The sequence below is a fragment of the Pristiophorus japonicus genome, chromosome 7 (genome assembly GCF_044704955.1).
Source record: "Pristiophorus japonicus isolate sPriJap1 chromosome 7, sPriJap1.hap1, whole genome shotgun sequence".
Lineage (NCBI taxonomy): Eukaryota > Metazoa > Chordata > Chondrichthyes > Pristiophoridae > Pristiophorus > Pristiophorus japonicus.
In genome coordinates this window covers 139,501,497-139,526,879 of record NC_091983.1, presented here as the reverse complement: position 1 = coordinate 139,526,879, position 25,383 = coordinate 139,501,497, and the positions used below count along the sequence as shown (strand labels likewise).

Sequence of the window (25,383 nt, the reverse complement as noted above, 5' to 3'; positions counted from 1 at the left end):
AATAAAAAATACTGGAAAGGCACAGGTCAGCCTGTACCTGAAAGAGAAATGTTAATGTTTCACCTTTTATCCAAGTCATGAGATTATTTATCTTACAGCCATAAAGGGATCTTACTTGAAATACATTTATATTGAAACAAAAACCAAAAGGAAAGGAGTCCAAAGCACAAAACTATCTACTGATAAACCAACTGAGCAACCTTCCAGAGGCCCTTTGACAAAGTTCCATGTGAAAACATCCTAATGAAGAGCCACAGGAATGCAAGGTAAAACATGGAACCAGATAAGAAGTTGATTTAAAAAGAACAGGACTCATTAGAGGCACAATGTCAGACTGGGGAACGATGTTAAAGGAAGTTGAACAGGACTCTTCTGAAGATTAGAAGCATGACCTGGAAACCAAAACCAAATCAAAACTCGTTAAGTTTGTTGACACTGAAATAGAAACAGATACAGAAAATGATTTGCAGAAGGGTTTAGATCAGTTATGCAATTGGGCAACTAACTGGCAAAGGAGCGTTAACGCTGATAAATGTAAAAGGTTACACAGGAGTGTCCACATTTGTCCATGAGACCCACCCTGCTCCCTCGATCCTATTCCCACCAAACTGCTGATTATCCAACTTCCTTTTCTGGCTCCCATGTGAGCCGACATTGTTAATAGATCTCTCTCCTCGGGTACTGTCCCCCTCGCGCTCAAATTGACAGTCATTACCTCTCCTCAAAAACAACCCTTGACCCTTCCAACCTTGCAAACTACCATCGCCAACCTTCCTTCCCTTTCCAAAGTCCTTGAACTTGTTGTCGCCTCTCAAATCTGTGCCCATCTTTCCCACAACTCCATGTTTGAGTCCCTCTGATCAGGATTCCGCCCCACCACAGTACTGAAACAGCTCTTAGTCACAAATGACATCCTTTGTGACTGTGACAAAGGTAAACTATCCCTCCACGTCCTTCTTGACTTGTCTGCAGCCTTTGATACGGTTAACCACTCCATTCTTCTCCAATGTCTCTCCTCCATCGATTTGCTGGGTGGGACTGCACTCGCCTGGTTCCATTCTTATCTATATAATCGTAGCCAGAGAATCGCCTGCAATGGCTTCTCTTCCCACTCCCGCATTGTTACCGCTGATATCCCCCAAGGATCTATCCTTGGCCCCTTCCTATTTCTCATCTACATGCTGCCCCTCGGCGACATCTGAAAACACAGGGTCAGTTTCCATATGTATCCTGATGACACCCAGCTCTATCTCACCACCACTTCTCTCGGCCCCTCCACAGTCTAAATCTCTAAATTGTTAGTCACTGCTTGTCCGACATCCCTTACTAGACGAGCAGAAATGTTTTCCAATTAAATACTGGGAAGACCAAAGCCATTGTTTTTAGTCCCTGCCACAAATTCAGTTTCCCAGCCATCCCTGTCCCTAACATCTGTCTAAGGCTGAACCACACTGTTCTCAACCTTGGTGTCATATTTGACCTTGAAATAAGCTTCTGACCACATATCCGCAGCATAACTAAGACCGTCTATTTCCACCTCCATAACATCGCTCATCTCTGCCCTTGCATCAGCTCATTCACTGTTGAAATCCCCAGCCATGCCTTTGTTACCTCTAGACTCGACTATTCCAACGCACTCCTGGCTGGCTTCCCACATTCTACGCTACGTAAACTTGAAGTCATCCAAAACTAGGCTGCCCGTGTCATAACTTTCACCAAATCCCATTCACACATCACCCTTGTGCTCGCTGACCTACATTGGCTCCCAGTTAAGCAATGCATCGGTTTCAAAATTCTCATCCTGATTTTCAAATCCCTCCATGGCCTCGCCCCTCCCTATCTCTGTAATCTCCTCCAGCAACCCCACCCAAGATATCTGCGCTTCTCTAATTCTGCCCTCTTGAGCATCCCTGAGTATAAGCGCTCAACCATTGGTGGCCGTACCTTCTGTTACCTCGGCCCCACACTCTAGAATTCCCTACCTCTCTTTCCTCCTTTAAGATGTTCCTTCAAACCTATCTCTTTAACCAAGCTTTTGGTCACCTACCCTAATTTCTCCTTATGTGGCTCGGTGTCAATTTTTTTTGTCTTCTAATATTCCTTGTAATGTTTTACTATGTTAAAGGCGCTATATAAATATAAGTTATTATTAAATGATCATAGGAAGACATAGAGAGCTGGTAGTAATTGTAAGAAAGACTTAGATTTATATAGCACCTTTCACGACCACCGGACGTCTCAAAGCACTTTGCTGTCAATGAAGTTCTTTTAGAGTGTAGTCACTGTTGTAATGTAGGAAACTAATGTAGACTAATTGTAATGTAGACTCATTGCTTTCAATGCATGGACAATGTGGCATAGCAATTTAAAAACACTTATTAGGATACACAGCCAGAACAGTACAGTAGTTTTTAAAAGCTATGCCAAGACTTTACAATGCATTTGACAGTTACAGTCACAACACAAAAAAAACATGTATTGAACAGGGTGTAAAGTACAAGACTGAAAATTAAGTGTAATGCGGACGAGCTATGAAGAGTTAGAGAAGCGCATTGTGTACAAACTAAAAAAAAGGGAGAACCTCAAGGTTTATAAAATACTAAATAAGCCAAAAATATTACTCTAAAATGTGCCACAAAAGACACACATTTTCTGTGGCTACAAATATAGCTTTCAAAGTTTTCTGAGTGAGGAACCCCTGAAAGTAGCCGTACCCCTGGGAACTCCTGTAATAACTCCAAAATAAAGTTTCAACTACCCAAAGGAGAACAGTAGATTGCAGAAAACATGTTTAAGTAATATCTATCAGGAAAAAAATGTGCGAAGAAGTCAAATATAAAATTATCATGACAGATGGATTGAAATCAGAGCTCATAGATCTCTGGGATGTCCAAGTCTACGGAATGTTTGAAAACCGAGGATGAGCCAGCAGCAGTTTATTTCCCACTGGAGGATCAGCTGTTTGTACTGCCTGTTTTCCATAAATTAGCCTTTTGATTTGAAGTTAAGAAAACACTACTGGAAGCTGGAGGCAGGTGTTAGTCACATGTGCTTCTACCATGAGTTTCAGCTTAGATTGTGCAGGGCAACTAACAAGTGACCAAGGCGAATATTGAAGTGGTGATCTGAATGGAGGAGGGCAACTCCATGGGAGTAAATGTAATATAACACAAAACAAATTTAACAGATATTAGGAAGAACTTCCAACTCTTGTGTAATAAATGTTTGAACAAACTGCCAGACAGGACAGCAGAGATAAATCAAGGATGTTCTAAATATACAGATATTTTAATAGAAGAGTGAGGGTACTAGATGCAGGTAAGTATAAGGTACAGCACATGGAAAGAAAAATGGGCAATGTACATATTCTATGAATGATGTCAGAATACATAAGGGTGAAATTGAAAGATATTAGTATATTTGGCATCTCTAGTCACTGCAGCAGCAATCAACTAAGCAAGTAGAACACTACTGTTAAACCTGGAGAGTATAAGTCAGAACATTACGCTGAAAATGTACCATACTCTTTTCAGACTGTAAACGGAGTATCGTGCAGTTTTGGTCATCAAGACTTAAGGGAGACATTCAAGCCCTGGAGCCAATGCAGAAAGTGAGCCTCAATGCTCATACCCTCATGTTAAGAGGATTGAGTTGAGGAAAGACTGAAAAGAGGTGACTGGGGGGACGACAACTCAGAAAATATAAAAGAAAGACAATAGCTCAGAAAAAAAAAATCTTCAGAACCATTTCAGGGTAAAGAATAACAATAAGACAAGGTTTAAAAAAGTCAATATTTAGATGACAGAAAGTTTACAGCGTGATGAATACGTGGGATGGATTTCTGGATACAATAGGGAAAGCTCTTGGGACTCATTTAAAAGACAGTTGGATAGTCTCATTGGCAGGGAGCGGGGAAGGAAATCCAATAGGTTTTTCATTGCTGGATGAGCATTGATGGGCCGAGTGGTCAGTTTCCTCTTTTAGCATACACTCATGGTATCTGCACTATTTTAGTGCACTTTTAGATGAACTGTACATTTTGTGGATATGCATTTGTCTTTAAGCCAGCTAATAAAATAAACACCCCACAAAATTAAAACAATAGCAGATGTCTGAACATTCCTTTCCACTAAGTCAACATATTTTGAAATCAGTGGTAACTGAAGAGCAAAACTATGTTCAAAACAAATCCTGCTTTAGGAGCCCTGCTGAAAATCCACACACATGAAAATTGTTAAATCTCTGTAGCATTTTTACTCTGGCCCATAGGGTTTTATTTTCAGACCAAAGAAAAATAAATTTTAAAAAAGGTCACATACATTGCGGTTTTCTTACTGTTTTCCAAAGATTTAAACAGGATTTAGATGCAATGAATGTTAACGATAAAACCCTCAACATTACAGCTCAGATTTTCCCTTTCAACATCACAAATATATTTAAAGATTTTTTTGCTGTTGTCATGCTAGGAAATTGCTCAAATCCACACTGTTTAGATCATGCCTCGGTCCTTACTGCTATGCATCAAGGAAATACTGACTGGACAGTTTCACAGTCCAATAACAGCAACAATTTAAAAAAGTATAATTTAGATGCATCAATGTACTGCTCCTGCAAGCACCATGTAATCAAAACGGTTTAATTAAATGTGTGAATGTAAGAATAAAAGTGTTAAGTAGTGACAAAATTGATTTTGTGTATGTATAAATGTTGAAAGTGTAGATTATATGGAAAGGCTGCAGTGTGAAGAGACAAAATGGATACCATCTCCAAGTTCATGTCTCCATGGCTTTGAAACTCACCAAACTAGAAAAGATGTTAATTGGAAAGTCATTAACCTAATCAAGGGATGCCACTGGCCCTCCAGACAGACACATGTTTGAGGAGAAGCTAATCAGGAACGGCATTGGAACCAAGACCCAATCCTGGGGCTTTCTGAGGAACAATGGACTTAAGGGATATAAAAACCCAAGCATATTGCTCTTTCTCTTCTTCTCTCCTGAGCACACAGCAAACCACCCGCTCAAGACCAGCTGAAACAGCAAACCGTGTGCTCAACAGCCAGCGGAAATTGACGTATACCTTTTTATAAATCATTATTGTAACATTGTATCTGGTGTAACTAATCGATCCGTAGGATAACTGACGACTGCTGATAAATGTGCATGTGTGTGTGTTTAATAAACTGTTCCAAATTGTTTTAAAAGAATCAGTCTCGCTGTCAATTTAATGCCAGAGATTTAGAAATCTTACAAATTGGGGGCTCGTCGGGGATCTGGCGAGACAGCTTTTGATGATTCTTTTGAACAATTGGAAATTTTGGGAGTTGCGATTCTAACCTATATTGCGAAGTATAAACTATAAACGGTTAAACAGATCGGGAGAGTTGCGTCTTAAGGAGCAGTCTTCTCGATAGTTGTAACTGTTTAAGTGAGCACCCACCAGTAGTTAAATTCAAAAGACACAGGATGAAGGGATCGGTCATGAACAGAAAGCCAACAAAGAGAAATGTTGAGATAGTTTATCAGGAGAAGTTATCCAAAACGGTATCCATAACGGACATAGAAGAGTTACAGGCATAGGCACCGTACTTTCCTAAGGGCCAACATGCGTCCTTTGGGGAGCTCGTGGCATTTATCCAGGAGAAAAGTAGACCTAGGCAAGCTAAGGCCAAAACGGGCAAACGGTCTCTTGGCATTCAGCACATTTTATTATGCCCGGAGAGATGAGGAATTAATGAGGCAGGACACCAAGTGATCCAAGATTTAAAAGAACAAAGGGCAAAAGAGATACAGAATTTAAAAGAATTGCAAGTCGAAGAGATTCAACTAAAAGAAAAAGAGATTCAAGGTATAAAACAACAAAAGGATGAAGGCCTCTAACTTGTGAAGCAGTTAAAAGAGGGAGAAATACAGCATTTAAGACAAGAAATTGGTCAATTAAACCACAGTATTAGACAATTAGAAAGAGGGGCTGAACAGGCAGCTTCATTGCTACAACAAAGCCTCTCAAATTTAAATGCCACAGCAGCTGTCGTTGAAGCAAATGAAAACAAATTATAGAGTTAAAAAAATATAAATTGGAAAACTTGGGGTTCCAACAAGAGATAGAAGATGCTAGGGGAGCATTAAGGGAAGTAAATAAGAAGCCACATAGGGAGGCAGATCACTCCCAGTGCCAACTAGAAGTAACAAAGCTAAAAAGTAAGTTCGGGGAGCAGAAGGCCCTGGTATCTGCAGTAACATGGGGAGCCAAAACAGAGACAGCAGACGGGGACAAGGGGGAGACAGATTGGGAAGAGGAAGGCAGTCAGTATAATCCCCAGGAGGGTGTAGGATGGGATACCTTGGAGACACAAGAGCCAATCGTAGCCGTAGTGACCACTTCTTTACGAAATAATACGCACGGTCACATCACCAGTAACCATACCGATTCACGGCCCATATCTAGTGCAGACACCATGGCGTGTAACCACAAATTGGGGCCCATTAATGAAGGGGACGATCCACTAGAAGTTAATAGGAGGTGGGCAAATTTCAGGAGGGGTCACCCTGAGTTGGAAGAGAGACTTAACATGAGTCCTCCTCTTGGCCTGTTCCACTTCCCTGAAAGATAATCTGCCAGACGCAATCCTTCAGCCTGGCACAGCGGCAGATGCACTCATGACCGAGATCCTAAACCATTTAGGGATCCAAAGCTTGAACTTAGTGGCTCTGCTTAATCAGACCAAGCAGTGCCCAGAAGAAACCCCTAGAGACTTCAGTAATCGCCTGTACGATATCTATCAATGTACCCAGAACGAGGCACCTGCAAATGCTACAGTAGGAAAGATTCAGGAACAATTTAAATCAATGTTCCTGACCCAACTCCAGTCTTTGGCTATGCCCAGGGTGGTTTTAACTAATGAGGCCCACCAATCAGTGGACAGATATAGAGACCAGTGCCCAAATAGCCACCACCCACTGCAAATAAACCAGTGTCACTGGTGGAGGGATCTCGAAACTACCCCTTTAAGGGACAGTGCTTTAATTGTAAAAAGGTAGGCCATCTAGCAAAAGATTACAGCAGATCCAGACCGGCACCGAACCATGATGCAACACATAAATACCTCCCGAGGGACGAACCCAAACCCTCTGGGATGGAACAACAATTGGCTCAGTTAGTAACCCTTCTAAAGAAGGACGAATCCAAGCCCTCTGGGACAGATCAACGATTGGACCAGTTGATAACCCTCATACAAACCCAAATTGTCATGGGGAGGATGCAAAATCATTTACACAATCGCCGATGCACACTCATTAGAGAGACCCATTCAAGGATCGATCCCATGACAGGGTTCGGCCCCGAAAGATTGGTCGTAAGTGGGATTCCAGCGTGATGGTAGCGGGAGACCAGAAGTCCTTGTTGTCTTAAAAGGGGGCAGGCAGCAGATTATGCTTATCGATACTGGCTCAGCTGTTACCATCATCCACACCCCATACCCTGAATGCCACGAAGCGGTGGGCAAGGGTTGTACGGCCCCTTAAAGGGTTGTACGGCCCTTAAAGGGTTTAACGGTGATACAATTACCACGTATACAGAGAAGGCCACTGAACTTCAGTTGGGAGGCCTCACTTGTAAGGTCCCAGTGCCGATGCTGATGACCACCCCCGACGGAAGGGGAATTTTAGGCACTGATGTGTTGGATCAATATGGCGCGGTGATAGATCATAATCAGGACTGTGTTTGGATGGGATTGAGAGATAAGGCAGGAATGATAGAAATTTCAGATGCTCACTCGGTTTTTGCTATTAAAAAGCCATCTGAGTATGACCCTCCGGGGAGCAAAAATGAAGCTGTGGCAAAACTAATTCAGGAACACCTAGCGGTGTTTGCCACATGCAAACATGACTGTGGAAAAATGGTAGGCAAGGAATCTATTGAGGGACCCCCCCCCACTCATTCACTAAACAGTACTCCATCCCAAGGGAGAGTCACCCTTACATCCGAGACACCATAAAATCCCTAGTCATACAGGGTGTTCTTAGGACAGGCACTTTCACGACCAATTCACCCACATGGCCAGTTAAAAAACCCGATAGCAGCTGGCGACTGACTATTGATTACAGAAAGTTAAATTCTGTAACACCAGCTGCTCACCGGTAGTAAGAGAAACTCCCCCCATATTATCTCAAATTCCTGCTGGTTCCAAGTACTTCTCGACCCTCGACATCGCCAATGGATTCTGGAGTATCCCTGTTAAGAGGGAAGACCAGTACAAATTTGCGTTCACATTTGAGGACCAGAACTACACCTGGACATGGCTGCCTCAGGGATTCCACAATGCTCCCACGATATTTCACAAAAGAATGGCTGCAATTTTAAAAGACTTTTCCCACCCTACCTGCTTGTTGCAGTACGTAGACGACCAACTGCTGGCAATGGACAGCATGGAGGAGCATCTGTCTCTTTTGCACGAACCTTTGACATTGTTGGCTTAGGCGGGGCTAAAGGTGAATCCCCGTAAGGCTCAATTAGTAAAAGAACAGGTCACCTTTCTAGGAGTGTCCATTTCTCCAGAGGGAACATTACCTGATTCTCTCAAGGTGGAAATAATATAGCGACTGCCATTACCCACTTCCAAAACAGCCCTACGATCATTCTTGGGTTTGGTGGGGTACCAAAGGAACTTTATCCCAGGCTTTGCAGTGTGCAAAGCCCCTGTATGATTTAATAGGGTTAGGGTTGATGACATACGCTCGGCATGGATTATTGCTCACACCCAGTCTGTGGCTAAATTAAAAATTGCAGTGATACAGGCCGCATGTATGATCCTTCCTGATCCCATGCAGCCCTTCCATTTGGAGGTCGGGGCCACAGAGCAAAGCCTCACTGCAGTTTTGTGCCAAACACGAGCTGATCGATTACATCCCATTGCATATGCGTCTCGAATCCTGCAGGGGGCAGAAAAGACATATACCGCATACGAGCGCCACCTACTGGCCGTCTTCTGGACGATACATCACTTTACCTTTATTACTGGGTTACAGGCTGCAATCCTGCACAGTGGACACACACCTCAAACTACTGATGAAACCTGGAGATTCGCTAGTTTCCTCGCAGCACCTCAGCAAATAGATATTGGAATTTCTGGAAAGAGACATTGATACCATTTCCAAACCCACCACCTTGCTGCCACAATTTCTGATCTATGAGGGGGACCTGCATGAATGTCCGTTACCTGTGATTAACTTTGAGACCCATCCTGTGCAGAAATAGCTCATACAGGGTGCCCCAGATGTCTATATCGATGGGTCCTCATATCACATTGAAGGATCCCCTCACACCAGATATGCTGTGGTATTGCCAGAAAGAACCATCCAGCGAAGATGCAACAGATAGTCTTCACAATATGCAGAAATCGGCGTACTTCCAACTGCTGTAAAGGAGACCTCAGATAGACCCGTGAATATTTGGTCCGATAGTGTCTATGCTATAAATATCATGCTCTCCCTGCCCCATACCACAAAAATGACTATTGTACGATAGACGGCAAGGCCCTGGTCCATGGGCCCTGGTTATGCCTGCTCTGGTCATACCTTAAAAAGTGATCCCAGCCCTGCTTCATAAGAACAGTAGCAGCCCAGAGAAAAGGGGGTCCACATAGTGAGGGACATTCCAGAGCAGCCAAGGATGCTGTGATTGATGGGGAGATAGAGGATATAGTTGTTGAGCCCTGCCAGGCTGTTATAGCAAGGCCTCCCCAACAGGTCACCTAGATTTAAAATCCCTGCAGTAGCAATACTGGTCATATGCTGTTGTAAGTGCCTGGCACGACGAAGGCAGACCCCTTCCTCAACCAACAGCCTGGGCTCCAAATACCATACTAGCCACTATCAGTGACTCAGATGAGCAACAGCTGATGTTCAGAAGAAAGCCAAACATCTGCCCGGTGGTGTGTGTTCCACCAGAGGTGCACATTGGTACCAACGACATAGGTAAAAAAAAGGGATGAGGTCCTACGAAACGAATTTAAGGAGCTAGGAGCTAAATTAAAAAGTAGGACCTCAAAAGTAGTAATCTCGGGATTGCTACCAGTGCCACGTGATAGTCAGAGTAGGAATCGCAGGATAGCGCAGATGAATACGTGGCTTGAGCAGTGGTGCAGCAGGGAGGGATTCAAATTCCTGGGGCATTGGGACCGGTTCTGGGGGAGGTGGGACCAGTACAAACCGGATGGTCTGCACCTGGGCAGGACCGGAACCAATGTCCTAGGGGGAGTGTTTGCTAGTGCTGTTGGGGAGGATTTAAACTAATATGGCAGGGGGATGGGAACTAATGCAGGGAGACAGAGGGAAACAAAAAGGAGGCAAAAGCAAATGACAGAAAGGAGATGAGGAAAAGTGGAGGGCAGAGAAACCCAAGGCAAATAACAAAAAGGGCCACTGTACAGCAAAATTCTAAAAGGACAAAGGGTGTTAAAAAAACAAGCCTGAAGGCTTTGTGTCTTAATGCAAGGAGTATCCGCAATAAGGTGGATGAATTAATTGTGCAAATAGATGTTAACAAATATGATGTGATTGGGATTACGGAGACGTGGCTCCAGGATGATCAGGGCTGGGAACTCAACATTCAGGGGTATTCAACATTCAGGAAGGATAGAATAAAAGGAAAAGGAGGTGGGGTAGCATTGCTGGTTAAAGAGGAGATTAATGCAATAGTTAGGAAAGACATTAGCTTGGATAATGTGGAATCTATATGGGTAGAGCTGCAGAACACCAAAGGGCAAAAAACGTTAGTAGGAGTTGTGTACAGACCTCCAAACAATAATAGGGATGTTGGGGAGGGCATCAAACAGGAAATTAGGGGTGCATGCAATAAAGGTGTAGCAGTTATAATGGGTGACTTTAATATGCACATAGATTGGGCTAGCCAAACTGGAAGCAATACGGTGGAGGAGGATTTCCTGGAGTGCATAAGGGATGGTTTTCTAGACCAATATGTTGAGGAACCAACTAGGGGGGAGGCCATCTTAGACTGGGTGTTGTGTAATGAGAGAGGATTAATTAGCAATCTCATTGTGCGAGGCCCCTTGGGGAAGAGTGACCATAATATGGTGGAATTCTGCATTAGGATGGAGAATGAAACAGTAAATTCAGAGACCATGGTCCAGAACTTAAAGAAGGGTAGCTTTGAAGGTATGAGGCGTGAATTGGCTAGGATAGATTGGCGAATGATACTTAGGGGGTTGACTGTGGATGGGCAATGGCAGACATTTAGAGACCGCATGGATGAATTACAACAATTGTACATTCCTGTCTGGCATAAAAATAAAAAAGGGAAGGTGGCTCAACCGTGGCTATCTAGGGAAATCAGGGATAGTATTAAAGCCAAGGAAGTGGCATACAAATTGGCCAGAAATAGCAGTGAACCTGGGGACTGGGAGAAATTTAGAACTCAGCAGAGGAGGACAAAGGTTTTGATTAGGGCAGGGAAAATGGAGTACGAGAAGAAGCTTGCAGGGAACATTAAGGTGGATTGCAAAAGTTTCTATAGGTATGTAAAGAGAAAAAGGTTAGTAAAGACAAACGTAGATCCCCTGCAGTCAGAATCAGGGGAAGTCATAACGGGGAACAAAGAAATGGCAGACCAATTGAACAAGTACTTTGGTTCGGTATTCACTAAGGAGGATACAAACAACCTTCCGGATATAAAAGGGGTCAGAGGGTCTAGTAAGGAGGGGGAACTGAGGGAAATCTTTATTAGTCGGGAAATTGTGTTGGGGAAATTGATGGGATTGAAGGCCGATAAATCCCCAGGGCCTGATGGACTGCATCCCAGAGTACTTAAGGAGGTGGCCTTGGAAATAGCGGATGCATTGACAGTCATTTTCCAACATTCCATTGACTCTGGATCAGTTCCTATGGAGTGGAGGGTAGCCAATGTAACCCCACTTTTTAAAAAAGGAGGGAGAGAGAAAACAGGGAATTATAGACCGGTCAGCCTGACCTCAGTAGTGGGTAAAATGATGGAATCAATTATTAAGGATGTCATAGCAGTGCATCTGGAAAATGGTGACATGATAGGTCCAAGTCAGCATGGATTTGTGAAAGGGAAATCATGCTTGACAAATCTTCTGGAATTTTTTGAGGATGTTTCCAGTAAAGCGGACAAAGGAGAACCAGTTGATGTGGTGCATTTGGACTTTCAGAAGGCTTTCGACAAGGTCCCACACAAGAGATTAATGTGCAAAGTTAAAGCACATGGGATTGGGGATAGTGTGCTGACGTGGATTGAGAACTGGTTGTCAGACAGGAAGCAAAGAGTAGGAGTAAACGGGTACTTTTCAGAATGGCAGGCAGTGACTAGTGGGGTGCCGCAAGGTTCTGTGCTGGGGCCCCAGCTGTTTACATTGTACATTAATGATTTAGACAAGGGGATTAAATGCAGTATCTCCAAATTTGCGGATGACACTAAGTTGGGTGGCAGTGTGAGCTGCGAGGAGGATGCTATTAGGCCCTAGAGTGACTTGGATAGGTTAGGTGAGTGGGCAAATGCATGGCAGATGAAGTATAATGTGGATAAATGTGAGGTTATCCAATTTGGTGGTAAAAACAGAGAGACAGACTATTATCTGAATGGTGACAGATTAGGAAAAGGGAAGGTGCAACGGTACATCAGTCATTGAAGGTTAGCATGCAGGTACAGCAGGCAGTTAAGAAAGCAAATGGCATGTTGGCCTTCATAGCGAGGGGATTTGAGTACAGGGGCAGGGAGGTGTTGCTACAGTTGTACAGGGCCTTGGTGAGGCCACACCTGGAGTATTATGTACAGTTTTGGGCTCCTAACTTGAGGAAGGACATTCTTGCTATTGAGGGAGTGCAGCGAAGATTCACCAGACTGATTCCCGGGATGGCGGGACTGACATATCAAGAAAGACTGGATCAACTGGGCTTGTATTCACTGGAGTTCAGAAGAATGAGAGGGGACCTCATGGAAACGTTTAAAATTCTGACGGGTTTAGACAGGTTAGATGCAGGAAGAATGTTCCCAATGTTGGGGAAGTCCAGAACCAGGGGTCACAGTCTGAGGATAAGGGGTAAGCCATTTAGGACCGAGATGAGGAGAAACTTCTTCACCCAGAGAGTGGTGAACCTGTGGAATTCTCTACCACAGAAAGTAGTTGAGGCCAATTCACTAAATATATTCAAAAGGGAGTTAGATGAAGTCCTTACTACTCGGGGGATCAAGGGTTATGGCGAGAAAGCAGGAAGGGGGTACTGAAGTTTCATGTTCAGCCATGAAATCATTGAATGGCGGTGCAGGCTAGAAGGGCTGAATGGCCTGCTCCTGCACCTATTTTCTATGTTTCTATGCTCTCCCTCTTTCACTCCCAGCCCACAGCAGGGCATTATTGAGTCCTGGTAACCTTCTACAAGGTAGCATCCACAGCTTGGTTGTTTCCCTTATGGAAGGCCATCAACCAATATGTGGCACGATGCCTACCGTACCTGCAGCACAATCCTCCCGCATGCATTAACCGAGCCTTGCTTCAAAGCGCACCCCCACATCAAGGGCCATGGACTCACTTCCAGATAGACTTCATTGGGTCACTTCCACAGGTGTAAGGCAATTTTCAGCATGCCCGAGTGGTGGTGGATCAATTCACTAAATGGATCGAAGCATTCTCCTGCCGCTCCAACACCGCAATCACAGCAGCCAAAACACTACTGAATCATGTGTTTTGTAGGTGGGGAGTACCAGTACAAGTGGGTAGCAGTCAAGGTCCACACTTTACCGGTAAAATTTTTACCCACCCGCAGGAAATGTTGGGGATAAAACACAAATTACATATTGCTCACCACCCCCAGTCGTCCGGAGGGGTCAAAAGGGGGAACAGGACCCTCAAGCTAATGTTAAAAAAATGTGCGCGGACCACCCCACTCAATGGGCTAACATGCTGCCAATGTGCTTAATGGCAATGAGGTCCACACCTCATAGAACAACAGAGGTCTCCCCATATCAGGCCATGGCGGGGAGGCTCATGAGAACACCAGGCCAGCTAACACCAACAGGGATGAGTCCACTGACAATGAAACAAAGTAGTTCCAAGTGGCTGGAACAAGTGATAGATCACACTGATCAGATCAATCGATTTGTGGCCACCAAATTGGGGAAGTCAAAAAGACAAATTAAAAGGTACTTTGACAAGAAAGTACGTCCCTTTGAATACGAGGTGGGAGATTCAGTAATGATTCCAAATTATGCGGAAAAAGAAGCATGCCTTTGAGCCCAGGTGGTGGGGACCGCATATGATTATAGATCGATTGAACCCTGCGGGTCATTTGATTCAGTTACTGGGGACAAAGGGCGTTAAGTACAAGAAGTGGTTTCACATTAATCAGTTAACAACTGCCAAAGAGTAAATACTGCACTGATCTTGTTTCTCACAGACTATGTTACGGAGCCTCACGATTGTCAGGACGATACCGGCCACGACCTAAGCCAAGGGAAGATGGAGAAGCGGGAGCTGCAGCATGACTCACGATCATCAATCATCAATGTGCTTTGAGAAGCGACGGTGCACTGAAGATACGGGAAGGGGAGAGTCTTCGCTGGAGATGTTATTGTACTATAGTAAATCCCCTACGTGTGGCATACACCTTACGAAGTGGGGAGCAAGTCAGGCCATCCACTTTTCTCTCTAAGTTTAAAATCCATTATACACCGGTCATCCACCTGACAGAAACATAAACAGCAGAGCTATCAGAACCCCCTCAATGTTTATGATATGTGAGCCCTGAGGAGATAAACCATATGAAGAGTCAATACAGATATTTCCCCCTCAAGGTGGTGAGGTTGTAAGAATAAAAGTGTTTACTAATGACAATATTGATTCTGTGCATGTATAAATGTTGAAAGTGTAGATTATATGGAAAGACTGCAGTTTGAAGAGACAAAATGGATACCTTCTCCAAGTTCATGTCTCCATGGCTTTAAAACTCACCAAACTAGAAAAGATGTAAACTGGAAAGCCATTAACCTAATCAAGGGATGGCACCGGCCCTCCAGACAGACACATGTATGAGGAGAAGCCAATCAGGAACGGCCCTGGAATAAGACCCAATCCTGAGGCTTTCTGAGGAACAATGGACTTAAGGGATATAAAAACCAAGCACAGATTGCTCTCTCTTCCCTCCTGAGCAGACGGCAAACCGCCCGCTCAAGACCAGCCGAAACAGCAGGCAGTGTGCTCAGCCAGCCAGACGTATACCTTTTTATAAATCATTATTGTAACATTGTATCTGGTGTAACTAATCGATCCGTAGGATAGCTGACGACTGCTGATAAATGTGCATGTGTGTGTTTAATAAACTATTCCAAATTGTTTTAAAAGAATCAGTCTCGCTGTCAATTTAATGCCAGAGATTTAGAAATCTTACAGTATGTACACATATATATGCAATGGTTTCATAAAACATCTGATTTTATTAAGAACACAAGCAAGCATAATAGAAAAAGTGTAATTGAATAAGTTTTAAAGAACATTTGTAACCCATTTTTGAAATGTATTCATTTTGTGATCTAGCACAACACATTTTCAAGTTGATCACGACTGAATACCACATTTACCAATTATCTACAATTCCTGATGAACCATATCTGCAAATGAATCACTTTTCACGTACCTTGCATGTTCTCATCTAATTTGAGTGAAACACCCACATCACAGATCTTAATGGTTTCAAAATCTTCTTTAATGACTATATTGCAAGATTTGATGTCTCCATGCAAGAGTCTCTTCTCATTATGCAGATACTGAAAGTTTCAAAAGTAAGTATTTAAATTCTTAGTTATGATTAGGCAGAAATGCAATCAACCTGTCAGTGCATGAATTCAGTATTTAAACAAAAGGCTCCAGGGACAATAAAAACAGACCAAGATTGAGAACATTCCATTCTGAATGCTCCAATTTCACTTGCATCTTGCAGGAATGCAACTGTAAATGTGAAATGTTGCCATTTAAACAAAAACACTTAAAAAAAAATTAAGTCTTAGAAAGCCAAGTAGATTGGTAATTTGCCATATTAAGGAGCCAAGATGTGGCAGCATGGTAGAAAAAAAACGACTGCACGTTTGCCTCATGTAACCTACCAAATGGTTCAAATCAGCATAGGTAGCTGAGCTCCCCAGTTTAATGCATAGTAGTGGTACCACATAGCAATGCCATTCTTGGGGAGTTGAGCAAAAACATATTTTTGCAAAAGCCAACAAAAACCTTACATCTATTTTGATTAATAATGCAGAAACAAAACTATTGATCCATGAAATCAAACTGGTTTTGACAACAGCCATGACATTAATAGAATATTACTCTAATAGAGATGAGGCAAGGCACATCATAGTGAGAGGGTGGGGAATTAGAGGAAAAATGCACAAAATGCTAATTAATGTGGCCTACTGTATACATCAAGAGCAGCGGAGGAGGTCAATTACCAGGGGGAGGTCAGTTACTCAGCCTTTGGGCTCACAACGCAAAGAAAGACTTGAATTTATATAGCGCCTTTCACCACCTCAGGACGTCCCGAAGCACTTTACAGTCAATAAAGCACTCAAGTGTAGAGACTGTTGTAATGTAGGTAACGCGGCAGACAATTTGCGCACAAGCTCCCACAAACAGCAATGTGATAATGACCAGATAATGTTTTAGTGATGCTGATTAGGACACATTATTCCCATGGAAATCTTTTGCGTTCATTTGAGTGCGCAGACAGGGCCTTGGTTCAACGCCTCATCCGAAAGACGGCCCTCCGACATTGCAGCACTGCCTCAAGAGTGTCAGCCTAGATTTTTTTGCTTAAGCCTCAAGTGGGCCTTGAAACCACAACCTTCTGACTGAAGGTGAGGGTGATACCCACTGAGCCACGGCTAACGCAGACATCAATTAGGAAGCCAAAATGTTTAGATATGAACACTACCTTAAAACAGTACTGGAATTAAACTTATACATGAACAAATTTTAATATTACAAAACAATGTAGAACAATGCTATAATCTGGTGCAATACCGCACATTTTATAAAATTCAGTACAATACTTCCATGTTAAAGGTGCTATACAAATGCAAATTGTTGTGCCTTCAATGTGTTAGATGTGTGTATGGACTTCAAAAGGTGTTTGATAAAGTACCACATTAATAAACTTGTTAGCAAAATTGAGGCCCATGGGATTAAAGGGGTAGTGGTTACGTAGATACAAAATTGGCTACGGGTCAGAAAGCATAGTAGTGGGTGAACGGTTGATTTTCAGACTGGAGGCAAGCAATGTTCCCTCTAAGCTGCACAATAATGGGAAAGGTTCTGTGCAGGTTGATCACATTGTAAATACCACGCATGCACAGAAATTTAAAGGCACCACATATTAAAAGAAACAGGCCGCGCAGAATAAAGCACAGCTTACAGGGAACATTGAAGGGAAATCTGCAGTGGTGTCTCCCAAGGGTCGGAGTTGGGACCACTGCCTTTTGATGCATATTAATGACCTGGACTTTGATATACAGGGCATAATTTCAAAGTTTGCAAATGACGTGAAACTCAAATGTAGTAAACAGTCAGGAGGATTGCAACAGGCTTCAGGACGACATAGACAAACTGGTGAAATGGGCAGACACATAGCAGATGAAATTTAATACAGAGAAGTGTGAAGTGATTCGTTTTGTTAGGAAGCACAAGAAGAGACAATATAAACCAAATGGTACAATTTTAAAGGGGATGCAGGAACAGAGTGACATACACAAATCATTGAAAGTGGCAGGACAAATTGATACAGCTACTAAAAAAGCATATGGAATCCTTGGCTTTATTAATAGAGGCAGAAAGCAAGGGAATTATGCTACACCTTTATAAAACATTGGTTAGGCACCAGCTGGTGTATTGTGGTCAATTCTGGACACACATTTTAGGAAGGATGTCAAGGCCTCAGAGAGGGTGCAGAGGAGATTTACTAGACTGCTACCAGGGATGAAAGATTTCAGTTACGCAGAGAGATTAGAGAAAGAAACTGGGGTGGTTTTCCTTACAGCAGAGATGCTGAAGTGGAGATTTGATAGGTGTTCAAAATCATGAAGGATTTTGATAGAGTAAATAAGGAGAAATAGTTTACAGTAATAGAAGGGTCGGTAACCAGAGAACACAGATTTAAGGTAATTGGCAAAAGAACCAGAGGTGACAAGAGGGAAAAAAAACATGATGATCTGGAATGTACTGCCTCAAAGGATGGTGGAAGCAGATTAAATAATAACTTTCAAAAGGGAATTGGATAAATACTTGAAAAGGAAACATTTGCAGGGCTATCGGGAAAGAGCAGAGGAGTGGGACTAATTGGATAGCTCTTTCAAAGAGCCGACAAAGGCTGATGCACTGAATGTCGTCCCCCTGTGCTGCATCGTTCTATAATTCTAACTTGTCATGGTGAGATTTGAACTCAAATAACTAATTCAGTACCATAACGGGTACACTACTGTACCTTCAATCCACAAGCGACATGCAATGCTACTTTAAGGATGGTAGTAGCTGGAAAAGGTGCTTTTCCATTCTCACTCCTTTCTTCTATCAGGTCATTCAGAGACTTCTCTCCTCCAAACTCCATAGCCAGACATGGAGTCCCATCGTTTGCTTTAGTAAAAGCTCTGTATCCTGTGAACAAAATTCCAGGGACGATATAAAGAAAGGAATGTCATTAGAATTGTTAGAATCTGTATGAATGTAAAATTTATAGTAATTCTTATATTTTTAAAAAAATCAGTGAATCTGCAAAGTTTACGGCTGAAGTATCTCATTAGACCGATAGGTTAGGTAAATGTAGCTGTTTAAAAATGAAGCATTGAGACACCCATTCAAAAAAGAATGAGAACAGCTATTATATAAAGTAATTCTTGAATTTATTAGCATCTAAGGACATCTAACGATACCTCACACACTAAATTACTCTTCAAGTGCAGTTACTGTTATATAAGCAAATGTATCAGCTATTCTGCACCATCAACATCCCACAACCAGGTGAATAACTAGTTAAGCTACTTGTGGTGGTAATGGTTGAGGAAGAATTTTGCCCAGAACACCAGGAGAATTCCTTGCTTTTCTTCAAGTACAGGATGGACTTCCCTTGGGACCTGACCAGTGCTGGACCAGAGAATTTTCCGAACCACGGGAGGTCAACTGGTGACAAAGCGCAGAAGCAGTGTTTAAGCTGCGAGCAGAGCCTGACTGGTGGAAGCGGCAGCCTCCTCGCACCGACACCTCCCCCCTCCCCCCCCCCCCCCCCCGAGGTGTTCCTCCTGAGACGAAGAATCAGAGCCTGCCTCCCTCACCGACCCCCCAGCCCATCCCCGGACAGGTCAGAGCGCTTTGCACAATGCAGACACAGACCTCCCACCCAGAGAGAGGCAGCGCCATTGTGCAACATGCGCACGCTCTGTATCTGTGGCTCCCGCTCGCAGCCTGTGTGTGTGGTCCCCAACACCAGCAGAACCCGCACTGACTGACAGCCCCTCCAGCCAATCGCTGCACACACACCGGCCCAGCCCAGCCCGCGAGCTTCAACATCGCTTAAAGGGGCAGTCCACGCTGGGACTAGAAACATAGAAAATAGGTGCAGGAGTAGGCCATTCGGCCCTTCTAGCCTGCACCGCCATTCAATGAGTTCATGGCTGAACATGCAACTTCAGTACCCCATTCCTGCTTTCTCACCATACCCCTTGATTCCCCTAGTAGTAAGGACTTCATCTAACTCCTTTTTGAATATATTTAGTGAATTGGCCTCAACAACTTTCTGTGGTAGAGAATTCCACAGATTCACCACTCTCTGGGTGAAGAAATTCCTCCTCATCTCGGTCCTAAATGGCTTCCCCCTTATCCTTAGACTGTGTCCCCTGGTTCTGGACTTCCCCAACATTGGGAACATTCTTCCTGCATCTAACCTGTCTAACCCCGTCAGAATTTTAAACGTTTCTATGAGGTCGCCTCTCATTCTTCTGAACTCCAGTGAATACAAGCCCAGTTGATCCAGTCTTTCTTGATAGGTCAGTCCCGCCATCCCGGGAATCAGTCTGGTGAACCTTCGCTGCACTCCCTCAATAGCAAGAATGTCCTTCCTCAGGTTAGGAGACCAAAACTGTACACAATACTCCAGGTGTGGCCTCACCAAGGCCCTGTACAATTGTAGCAACACCTCCCTGCCCTTGTACTCAAATCCCCTCGCTATGAAGGCCAACATGCCATTTGCTTTCTTAACCGCCTGCTGTACCTGCATGCCAACCTTCAATGACTGATGTACCATGACACCCAGGTCTCTTTGCACCTGCCCTTTTCCTAATCTGTCACCATTCAGATAATAGTCTGTGTCTCTGTTTTTACCACCAAAGTGGATAACCTCACATTTGTCCACATTATACTTCATCTGCCATGCATTTGCCCACTCACCTAACCTATCCAAGTCGCTCTGCAGCCTCATAGAATCCTCCTTGCAGCTCACACTGCCACCCAACTTAGTGTCATCCGCAAATTTGGAGATACTACATTTAATCCCCTCGTCTAAATCATTAATGTACAGTGTAAACAGCTGGGGCCCCAGCACAGAACCTTGCGGTACCCCACTAGTCACTGCCTGCCATTCTGAAAAGTACCCATTTACTCCTACTCTTTGCTTCCTGTCTGACAACCAGTTCTCAATCCATGTCAGCACACTACCCCCAATCCCATGTGCTTTAACTTTGCACATTAATCTCTTGTGTGGGACCTTGTCGAAAGCCTTCTGAAAGTCCAAATATACCACATCAACTGGTTCTCCCTTGTCCACTCTACTGGAAACATCCTCAAAAAATTCCAGAAGATTTGTCAAGCATGATTTCCCTTTCACAAATCCATGCTGACTTGGACCTATCATATTACCTCTTTCCAAATGCACTGCGATGACATCCTTAATAATTGATTCCATCATTTTACCCACTACCGATGTCCCTGTTTTCTCTCTCCCTCCTTTTTTAAAAAGTGGGGTTACATTGGCTACCCTCCACTCCATAGGAACTGATCCAGAGTCAATGGAATGTTGGAAAATGACTGTCAATGCATCCACTATTTCCAAGGCCACCTCCTTAAGTACTCTGGGATGCAGTCCATCAGGCCCTGGGGATTTATCAGTCTTCAATCCCATCAATTTCCCCAACACAATTTCCCGACTAATAAGGATTTCCCTCAGTTCCTCCTCCTTACTAGACCCTCCGACCCCTTTTATATCCGGAAGGTTGTTTGTGTCCTCCTCAGTGAATACCGAACCAAAGTACTTGTTCAATTGGTCCGCCATTTCTTTGTTCCCCGTTATGACTTCCCCTGATTCTAATGCCAGACCAGGACATTTCTGGACTAGAGAGGTACAGCCTGTGGTACAATGGAATCTTTAACATCAGCCTGACTCAGTAGACTGGATCTTCAATTAGCGTCTCACCCGAAGGACAGAAATTGTCAGTGTACCTCGTATTCACAACAGTGCCATCTACAAAGTTTGATAGTAATTCCAAACAACATAGATGTAGAAATACTTCATCCCGGCAAAAATTAAAATTGTAGACGACACCCATTTGAGATTCAGTAATGTTGGATATTGCTTTAATATTGAGGCTCTTTGTGCCTTACTGATGGACTGGTGCATATACAAGTATTAGTATTACGCAGTTCCTCGTGTCGAGGATGACCTACTTGCACATGAAAAAAGGAAGAGTTCACAGCTGTTTAAATGAGGGACCTGACATTCCAGGTCCCGAACTACATCCTGAAGGGTGAAAGATGCCTGTGCGTGAATTCTTTTAACGTGCATACCAGCCACCACACGGGCTTGATAGAGCAAGGTCTTGATCCAGTGGCAAGTGTTAACCAAGACAACTGGAGACCAAGCTCTGCTGCATGGACCTAGTACACACACATACTCCTACTGTCATATACAGGTGCCATGTGCATTACTAACTAGAACTATGCTATTCCATTTCCTACCTTTACAAGAAATCATTGATGGTACCACTGCTGATGAATAAAGGTTCAATGTTGTTTTTTTTTTTTTGGAGTAAACTATTGACTCACGTCCATACTGTGCTTTCCCATATTTTTCTCCAATTAAATATATAAATAGACCTACCAACAATATTAGGATGCTCAAGATCTTTCAGGCGTTTGGCTTCTTCCTCAAGTCTTTTCAGATAAATATTTTTCTGTTTCATATTACACTTAGCATTAATCTTTTTCACAGCCCATGGAGAACTTGATTTACCTGTGGGGGATCTAAACACAAAATATTTTTTGAGAACAGTATGACCTCCATATTACTATTTTACATTCCATTTCTTACCCCAGTTCAGCCACAATATTGGAGGTGTGCAGAGACAAATCTTATTTTTTTCATAATGTGATGAATACCATAAATTTTCACAGACCCCTCAGCTTAATGTCAGTGGTGGGGAAAATGTTAATGAGATCTTACTGATACTACCAATACTTATCTAAAGTGTACATGCCTCAACAGAAAATGGTTTTAGAATACATCACGATTAGGCAGTAATCAAATTATTAAAACAGGTTAATCTAGCGGGTAGAATTTACTAGATTTGCAGACGGTATAATGATATCTCACATGAAGCTATCGGGTCTCGTGGGATTAATGGAAAATGAACTAAATGGATTCAAATGGCTTGATCTTAGAAAGAAGGTGGTGATCAATGGACAAAGCTTTGAGAGTGTGCAGTGACATTTTGCAATGGTTGGGATTCCTTCTTTGTGCTATTTATAAACAGCACCAACCCTTGCATATGGCCTTCTTTGACCTTACAAAGGTCTTTGACACTGTCAATTGTGAGGGACTATGGAGCGTCCTCCTCCGTTTTGGCTGCCCCCAAAAGTTAGTCACCATCCTCCGCCTGCTCCATGACGACATGCAAGCCGTGATCCTGACCAACGGATCCATTACAGACCCAATCCACGTCCGGACCGGGGTCAAGCAGGGCTGCATCATTGCGCCAACCTTCTCAATCTTCCTGGTTGCAATGCTCCACCTCACACTCAACAAGCTTCTCGCTGGAGTGGAACTAAACTACAGAACCAGTGGGAACCTGTTCAACCTTCGTCGTCTGATCCAAGACCGTCCCAACCTCTTGTCGTCAAACTGCAGTACGCGGACGATGCATGCGTCTGCGCACATTCAGAGACTGAACTCCAAGTCATAGTCAACATCTTCACTGAGGTGTACGAAAGCACGGGCCTTACACTAAACATCCGTAAGACAAAGGTCCTGCACCAGCCTGACCCCGCCACACAGCACAACCCCCCAGTCATCAAGATCCACGGCGAGGCCCTGGACAATGTGGACCACTTTCCATTCCTCGGGAGCCTCTTATCAACAATGGCAGACAACAAGATTCAACATTGCCTCCAATGTGCCAGATTAGCCTTCGGCTGCCTGAGGAAAAGTGTGTTCGAAGATCAGGCCCTCAAATCTGCCACCAAGCTCATGGTCTACAGGGCTGTAGTGATACCCGCCCTCCTGTATGGTTCAGAGACATGAACCATATACAGCAAACACCTCCAATGATGTCTCCTCAAGATCCTGCAAATCCCCTGGGAGGACAAGCGCACCATCATTAGCGTCCTCGACCAGGCCAACATCGAAGCACTGGCCACACTCGACCAGCTCTGCTGGGCGGGCCACATTGTTCGCATGCCTAACACAAGACTCCCAAAGCAAGCGCTCTACTCTGAACTCCTACTTGGCAAGTGAGCCCCAGGTGGGATGAGGAAACGTTTCAAGGACACCCTCAAAGCCTGCTTGATAAAAATGCAACATCCCCACCGACACCTGGGAGTCACTGGCCAGAGACTGCCCTAAGTGGAGGAAGTGCATCCGGGAGGGTGCTGAGCACCTTGAGTCTCACTGCCGAGAGCATGCAGAAACCAAGCGCAGGCAGCATGCGGCAAACCAGTCCCACCCATCCTTTCCTTCAACGACTGTCTGTCCCACCTGTGACAGAGACTGTAGTTCCCGTATTGGATTGTTCAGTCACCTAAGAACTCATTTTTAGAGTGGAAGCAAGTCTTCCTCGATTTCGAGGGACTGCCTATGATATAAACAGTATGGAAAACTATTAAATTTGCAGAGGACGGCATGTGGCCAGGTAACTAATGTAAGGGAGATTAACAGCATTCAGAAGGCTCTAGACAAGTGGATGGCTCCATATTTTAAATGGGTTGCTAATCCCTTGGAAAGGGTGGAATAGAAGGATTATGACTATTATTGACTATCCACTAAAAATATCAACATGGCTTTATCAACTGGACTAAATATTGTAATGCTTCTTGAGAGGTTTTTATTGCAAGTCAAAATAAGTTATTTTTAAACCCTATATACTCAGTGATAGAGTGTCTTGTTTGACTGCAACAATTTCACCTGTAATGGCAAATTCAAACATATTATTCAGGACCAAGATACACAAGATCAAAAAGTTTGAAGAATGGGCCAGCAGTACGAATACCGTGCTCCAAGAGAAGCAGTATCGCATAGACGCTGCTATTGTCTGAATCACATGAGAAATGTATTATTGATTTTTTTCATTTGCATAAAATTCAGTGCTTTCAGTTGCCTCTCAATGGGATTTTCATTAAAATATAATCTCACAGGTACCTTCAGTGAGATATTGTGGGTGAAATTATAATGGCTCCTGATGGTCCCTCACCCGCTAGCCCATCCACATCTCACTTCACTGACGGGAGCGAGCAGTGCGCTGTGGACTCGGTCTGCCCTAGTAGAAGCGATACACATAACTGCAGTACTTGCAAATTCCATTGGGGGGTGAGAAGGGAGGGGGGGGGGGGTGAGAAGGGAGGGGGGGGGGTGAGAAGGGAGGGGGGGGTGAGAAGGGAGGGGGGGGGTGAGAAGGGAGGGGGGGGGTGAGAAGGGAGGGGGGGGGTGAGAAGGGAGGGGGGGGTGAGAAGGGAGGGGGGGGTGAGAAGGGAGGGGGGGGTGAGAAGGGAGGGGGGGGTGAGAAGGGAGGGGGGGGGTGAGAAGGGAGGGGGGGGTGAGAAGGGAGGGGGGGGTGAGAAGGGAGGGGGGGTGAGAAGGGAGGGGGGGGTGAGAAGGGAGGGGGGGGGTGAGAAGGGAGGGGGGGGGTGAGAAGGGAGGGGGGGGGGTGAGAAGGGAGGGGGGGGGTGAGAAGGGAGGGGGGGGGTGAGAAGGGAGGGGGGGGGTGAGAAGGGAGGGGGGGGGGGTGAGAAGGGAGGGGGGGGGGTGAGAAGGGAGGGGGGGGGGTGAGAAGGGAGGGGGGGGGTGAGAAGGGAGGGGGGGGGTGAGAAGGGAGGGGGGGGGGGTGAGAAGG

General features: G+C 44.2%; 1 protein-coding gene across 1 annotated transcript in view; it reads right to left on the bottom strand.

The window, feature by feature from the left end:
* Positions 1-25,383, bottom strand: part of pbk (PDZ binding kinase) — a 49,843-nt gene that overhangs the window by 3,322 nt on the left and 21,138 nt on the right. Inside the window, exons 4-6 of the mRNA XM_070885360.1 lie at positions 22,161-22,303; positions 18,501-18,670; positions 15,666-15,795 (exon numbers count right to left, since the gene is read on the bottom strand). Coding sequence (XP_070741461.1) covers positions 15,666-15,795; positions 18,501-18,670; positions 22,161-22,303 — 443 coding nt within the window. The remainder of the gene's footprint in view (positions 1-15,665; positions 15,796-18,500; positions 18,671-22,160; positions 22,304-25,383) is intronic.